This window comes from Gekko japonicus, unplaced genomic scaffold, assembly GCF_001447785.1.
Source record: "Gekko japonicus isolate JY-2015 unplaced genomic scaffold, Gekko_japonicus_V1.1 scaffold106, whole genome shotgun sequence".
In the NCBI taxonomy this organism is placed as follows: Eukaryota; Metazoa; Chordata; class Lepidosauria; order Squamata; family Gekkonidae; genus Gekko; species Gekko japonicus.
The window spans coordinates 1,388,425-1,395,609 of record NW_015170890.1 but is presented as its reverse complement, the minus strand read 5'-3'; the positions used below and the strand labels follow the sequence as shown (position 1 = coordinate 1,395,609).

Genomic DNA, 7,185 nt, shown 5'->3' with positions numbered 1-7,185 from the left:
CCTAGGTTCCGCCCCCAGAATCTCCAGGGATTTCCCAACCCAGAGCTGGCAAATTTAGCTCAAGCCCATGTAAGGTTACAAAATCATGAAGGGAGAGATTTTGGAGAGGAAGAGAAGTTCCAAATTCTCCCCACCCCCCCAGCACTTCCTCACAGATCTGCCAACTTGTCTCCATATCTTCAAGTAGTATGCTCAATATAAAGCTCAGATATTTGCACAACTAGATATCAAATCTGATTTTTGTAAACCTTATGAAAAGTGAGCTATTTGAAGTTTCATATTAGAACTATAACCCAGATTTATAGAAGTGATATTAATAATGTGGTACCGTTTAAGAGAATACAATAAGAAGCCTAGCACAAGTCACACTGATATGTATTAAACTCATAAATATGAGATTAGCATTGATTAAAGATGTACCTCAAAATGCATAGCAACCCAAAATAACCAATTAAGCCTGTACTTAGTTTACAAATCCTTAATGGAAAACAGACAATATTTATCCAGCCTTCTTTTGGGAAAATGTAGCTCTTTTTAATGAAGAAAGTAGTTATTAAACTACTGCAAAAATAACTGAATATGGTAATAGCAAAGGGAAATTATGTTTAAAGAAATATTTATAAGTAACTCCATATCAAAAATTAGCACAACCTAACAGACTCTTCTAAGATTTATTTCTTGATATCTTAGGAAGGAGGCCTTAAGGATCTTTAGCACTGCACCTTTTAGAAAACCCAAGATGAGTAAAACAAACAAAAAGAATAGAAGCCAATCATTTAACACAAAACTTGATTTAACTTTATTTTTCCCTATAGTCAACAACGGGTCTGCATTGAGTTTTAAAGCAACAAAGTAAAATAATCTCAATGACAAAGGGTCAGAAATCCAGACTGTTATTTTGTGAAAATGTTGCCACTGCATTATTGATCTAATAACCTCTTTACTCAAAAATGAATTTACAAAGAAAAATTATACATCTGAGAAAAAAAATCAGCAGTAACATTCTCACTGAGCAATAGATAATTTTGTTTGGAAGGTACATACTATTCTGCTTTATACCAATACATCTGGTATAAGCCATCTCCTATATCAAAATTATATCCTGTGGCTGTCAAGGGAAACCCACCACTTTCTCTTTTTAAAAACTTTATTAAAATAACTAAACGTTCAAGTTCATGAAGTTTCCTATAGCTGGAAAGTGAACATGTTCAGTCTCCATTTGTATTTAGTGCACTTGATAAATTGTCTTTTTCATAAAGTATAAAAGACAAAAGCAAATTTTCAAGCAGAAGTTTCAAACTAAAGCACTAAATAAAAATATGAAGATAAGCTAGTCATTTCCAGGAATCCAACCCCAAGAAAAAGGCAGGTTAGTTTTATAAACCCTCTGCCTTTCAGATAGCCACAGCAAGGGAGTTTGGATACTTGTCAATTTTTTTTCTTAATGGGCCAAATTGTTTTGACTCTTAAATATGCAGCTAAACAAGTTCTGAAAACACCAGGTGCTGTGGTGCTCAGCAGCATTCATTACTGTCGTGTCTGATTTAAGATACAAATGTAGCCCTTTTGTATCTATCTACTCTGCACAAGATCTGCCCCCTGTACATTTTAGGAGCACAAGGGGTAGCGAGACCCCCTTTTCAAAACACATTGCATCATCCAATTGTATCATCTGTCCCGTGATTAGTGAACATCGCAACTTGGCTTACAGTCCTGAACACAACATACAGCAATAGAAGAGTACATAGAAGGAAACTTTGTAAAATAAATACCTCAAAAAGGAGTTGTTCTAATAGCCGAATATAAAAATATCCACACTTCTGAGAGTGTCAGACTGAGAATAGTCAATTCATACATTACCATTCCAGTTAAGGTATTGCTGTTCAGCTGAAATTAAAAAACTGACAAGTATGCATGTGCCAAGGACCAAATTAGAGGGCTCTTTGGTGCAATCAGTCCAAATTCTCAATAGATTGGAAGGATAATATGTACCAATAAAAAAAACCTGCTGCTAGACCTGGATAGCAGCTCTGTCTTGCTCCACAATACAAATCTAGAACAGCTGTTCTCAATAAGCCAAAAAATTTTAAAGTCAGACATTGCCTGAAAGTTTTGTACAATAATCTGGACCAATGATGGTTCTGTACCCTCATGTTGCTGTGAAACATGACTTGAGCTAAAGGCAAAGACTGGTTATCTCAAGGACAACTGCTTCATATTAGCAATCAGTGTATTTAAACTGTCTTCCTGTTGGGTCTCTTGCCTTTCTTTAAAATTAGTTTATTCTTAATGTAGCCACGCTTCCTTTTGGCAGTCTAAAAAGAAAAACAGAATATTGTATTAGTTAATTATAATGCTCTAATGACTGCATTGTTTTTTGAATTTCTCTTGAACTCCTTAAATGTTAAATTTATGTCAGGGCTGGAAAAATGGCAAGCAACTGGTTACCCAGGCACCTAGAAACTACCACCTAAGACTCAGAACTGTTTTTCAAACCCTGACAAGATGGTGACTTATTGGGCATGCTATACATTTGAAGGCTAGTTTCAAGGCAGACTTTGTATCAGGATTTCTTAAACCAAAAGAATGATCTCGTATCTGCCTTTGATCAGTTGTGCTGGTGCCACTACAATCTTCAGTATATAAAAGTGCCTGCTCAAAATCTACAAACATTACCAAACCAGGGACATCTTTAGAAAACTGGGGTGTGACGTTATTTTCAAAGCACCTTAAGCCAAATGGAACACTTCCCCACTTAGTTTTCATACTACATTAGCTAAAAACATTAAACATAATCTTTTTAGTGCTCAGCGTTATTCTGCATATTTCTGAAATAAAGGCATATATATAGCACCTGATTTTTCCTCCATAGCTGTGTCCTACAAAACTCTTACTCTGGCATCTTATTCCAAATTAAGGTGCTTATGTTTCAGTCTCAGATCTACCTTGTTAGTTGGTCAATTAATCACTATATACTTATTTCTTGAAGTGCACAAAACAGTCAGATTGTGTAAAATTCACCCCAAAGATCTGTCTACCACAAAAAACAAAAGGGGTAATGGTATCACCATTCTGCAGCCTGGTGGATCAACTTATCTCTGACATACAGCTATTTTGGCACTAAATCATATAAACCTCTATAATTGTACAGGCTGCCATATGTACGATGCCACACTAAATGCAGTACATAAATTTACCACAACTACTTAGAAAAGAAATTGCATCCTTATTGCAACTTCACAGTGCACTTTCTTGAAATGAAGGGAAACCTTACAGACTTTCTGAAAGTGAATGCTAATACAAAAACAGTTTGCAGTTGTATAAAATTGCAATTCCTGTTAAGGCACATATACTTGACTCATCCACACATTTGTTTCTCTAAAACAAAGACTGTGTTTTTTTTACTTCAATGAATTAAAAAAGCAGGGGCAAGACTATTGGCTGAAACCTGCATTTCCATACACAGCAAAAGCAAATTAAACTTGGCAATATGTCATCGGGAAAGATGGTACAATAATTTACACACACATGAATGCTGCACATTAAAACAGCAGTTGAAATGCTTATTATATCTGTTGTAAACATTTAGAGATCCACTAACAGCACCGGATTAAAATCATAGTTGGATACGGCAGACAGACAGTGGTCACATTCCTCCCTCCATAATTAGTTGCAGATTATGAGTTTGCATGCAGTTAGTACTGTGCACTTAATAAAAATAAATTTTCTGCCTTACCATAGTAGGATTTTAATACAGCAAGTGATAGCTTTTGTGTGAAAAAGGTTTTTTTTTTCTGTAAAGAGTGTGAAAATATCCACTTCTTACCTCCCCATTCAAAGCAGCAGCATGAACATTTCCAAGCAGATGCTTCTGTACACCCACATGAGATGCACATGAAAGAAGCCAGGAAGCAAGATAGAAACAGCAGACAGGGAAAACCCAAGGACAGGAGTGGGGAGTATATATAGCAGACAATATTTGTGCATGTGAGCAACAGAGAAGCCAAATCATGAGGAAAACAAAGGTGTTTTTTTTTTTTTTAAAAGGAATGGCTAAATGAGGATCTATAAATTCAGCTTTACTATCAGGCCATGCAAGTTTTAATTCAGGGCCAATTTATACGATACAAAGTCCTCATGGCAGTGTGCGCCTAGAAGGGGCTTCAGCATCCCCCTGTACCATTTTTACAAACAGAAACTGTCCTGGGAAGCTGCTATTTGCTCTACTGGGAAACCCAGGTGTAATAGTGGCTAGATGTAGGTTTCCCAGTGGAGAAAACGGGCAGCTCCCTTGGGTAGTTTCAATTTGTGAAAACAGCATGGGGGGAACAGACTGATGCCCCTTCCCCATTTTCACCCTGGCCACATTTGGAACATGGTCCTTGCAAGCCACGGAACTCCTGGTGTAGATGTAATATAAAGTTACAAAGTTTTTGTAACCACCACAAGGATTTTGTACTGTGTGAATCAACACTCAGTTCCAGTGTCAACTTACCAATCAATTTTGTGCATTCTCTACACAAGCCATACTGAAAGTTATACAACTGTGGTCCTGACATGACCTTACTACAATTGTAACCTCTGTAAAACACAGTTGATTTAATAAGCGTTCAAAAACTTTTGTTATCGATTTTATAAGAAATCATGCAAAATCAGAGTTTAATGCTTTAAAAAGGATTTTCTTTTCATGCCTAAGGACTTTTACTGAGTAATAGATTAGAACAGCACACAATATAGTGTGTATAATGAGCACTGTGTTTTAAGTGAGATGATTTTAAAAAAGAGTAAGAAGCCAGACACTCACACACTTGTCAACAAAAACTTCAAATTTAATTATTTTACAAAAAAGGCATTCTGAAATTTTGAGGCATCACTTTTCCACTTTTCAGAAAGACACTTTCACATTTTACTGAGCGAGCTGCCATAGTTACTGAAACACTACTAATGAATTTTAGATAGTATACTTTGTTACATTTAGCTTGGATTTTTAAAAGACTTTGTTAACAGCCTTTGTCAGTCTGCCAATTTAGCGACAATAAAATTTAGTTGTTCTCACATGCTCGATTAATCAGAGTGTTAGTTAGCCACTGTCACCATCAGGCAGGTTTGATCTTCAACACAAATTGTCTCTGTATTTTGCTAGTGGACAGAACTAATACAGCTGGTAAATCTATGTAACACTGTAAACCTCCACTGAGGTACTTCACTGGGAACCCACCTTTTTTGACAAATACTTCTGTTTTGGTAAAATGTTGGTTAGTCTAGGCTTATGGTCCAGTGTCTCTCTGTTGTCTAGGTGTTTTACTTTATATATTCTAACAAGCCAGTGCTCTGATGTAAAGGCTTCTTCCAAATGTTTAAATTTAATGTCCTTGTTGCCAATCTCAGCATTCCGCGTGCGGTCGAATCCTGGGGGTGTCCGAAAATCCAGCTACAAAATTAATACCAAGTTTTAGCTTGCAGGAATGAGCAATGCTGGAACAGAACTAGCCATATATATTATCGCTTTGAAAAATGATCTGTATTTAAAATACAATTTCAAAATCACTTTACGAACATCTACATATAATATTTGCAACAGGTCATCATCATGGGGGGGCTAATTTTAATTAATGCATTAGAGCATTAAATACTCTTATTTGTTTTTAATGTTATTTTTTAAATATTAGAAAACTTATGGACCACCTCTCCAACAGTAGTGTGCAAGGTGGAGTACAATTACCAAAAATATAAACAAACAAAATATATGCTCAAAAATAAAGCATCATCAACAAAAGAGCAGACAGAAACAAGTTAACCATAAAACCAGGAATGATAAAACAGAATAGCAAATAAAATCAAGTTAAAATGTCAAAATTATCAGACTCTTATTATCCTACCAACATATACTGCTTATAACAATTCTCATTTGTGCTTTAGCTACTAAGTAGATGCAAAATGGAATGAGCACAAAAGGTTCCTTTTAGGAGGCACTTCACCAGCCACCTTATTTTTATACTTCCTGTACTTGAGAACTGGAATGGGGAACTTGCATATTGTATCCTTGAAGTTTCGAGTCATCTTTCCCCATCTTATCCTTTCCTCTGCTACACCTGAAAATCCTTTACTTAACATTGGCTGAGTTCAGACTGGCAGTTTGAAGCGGGAGGGAGTCGTGGCAAAAAAGAGCCGGAACAAATTGTTCCAGGTTTTCCCGTTCACACTGCAGTGACTGATGTGGGAGCATAGCGGGAGGAAGCGCAAGGGAGCGTCACACTGTTGGCCCAGAGGCATGGCTGCAAGGTGCGGCTTTTTAAAAAAAATCTGGAGATATGCCCTTATGCGCATGAGCGCATAAGAAAAGTGTGGCTTTTGGCGTTCACACTTTGTTGGTGCAGGATGGACGTGGGATAATTGCGCTTTCCAGGGTTTGCTACCACTTTCACCAGGTATCTTTTAAACCCGGGAGTGAAGCGTTACAAGACGGGTTGAGTACGGGTGGGGAACGCCTGACAGATGTGCCTGTGTGAACAGCCCCTTTAATCCGGTTGTGGAACGTTTCTGAAACGCGTGTATATCAGGGCAAACTGCCAGTCTGAACTCGGCCATTGTGTTACCATTGTGGTGAGTGGGACCATTGTGGTGAGTGGGGCCCTTGAGGCAGTGGGGCCCTTGGATGACCAAGGGAGTAAAAGGAGTAAGGAAGGATGATAGGGAAATGGCTGAGAAGCTAAATGCATTTTTTGCCTCTGTCTTCATTGTGGAAGATGAGAAATGCTTGCCCACTCCAGAACCGCTGATTTCGGGAGGGGTGTTGAAAGACCTGAGTCAGATTGAGGTGACGAGAGAGGAGGTCCTAAAACTGATAGACAACTTAAAAACTGATAAATCACCAGGACCAGATGGCATACATCCGAGAGTTCTGAAAGAATTCAAATGTGAACTTGTGGCTCTCCTGACAAAAATATGTAATCTTTCCTTAAAATCTGCCTCCATTCCCGAGGACTGGAAGGTAGCTAATGTCACTCCCATCTTTAAAAAGGGTTCCAGAGGATATCCGGGAAATTACAGGCCAGTCAGTCTGACGTCGATACCGGGTAAATTGGTGGAAACCATTATTAAGGAAAGAATTTAGTAGGCACATAGATGAACAAAACCTATTGTGACAGACTCAGCATGGGTTCTGTAAGGGAAGATCTTACTAAC

At 37.6% G+C, this 7,185-nt stretch overlaps 1 protein-coding gene across 1 annotated transcript in view; it reads right to left on the bottom strand.

Moving 5' to 3' along the window:
• Positions 1-813: 813 nt before the first annotated feature.
• STT3B (STT3B, subunit of the oligosaccharyltransferase complex (catalytic)) overlaps positions 814-7,185 on the bottom strand; it is a 52,415-nt gene continuing 46,043 nt past the window's right edge. Inside the window, exons 16-17 of the mRNA XM_015418394.1 lie at positions 5,219-5,431; positions 814-2,315 (exon numbers count right to left, since the gene is read on the bottom strand). Of these exons, the coding sequence (XP_015273880.1) occupies positions 2,235-2,315; positions 5,219-5,431 (294 nt within the window). The 3' untranslated portion in view covers positions 814-2,234. The remainder of the gene's footprint in view (positions 2,316-5,218; positions 5,432-7,185) is intronic.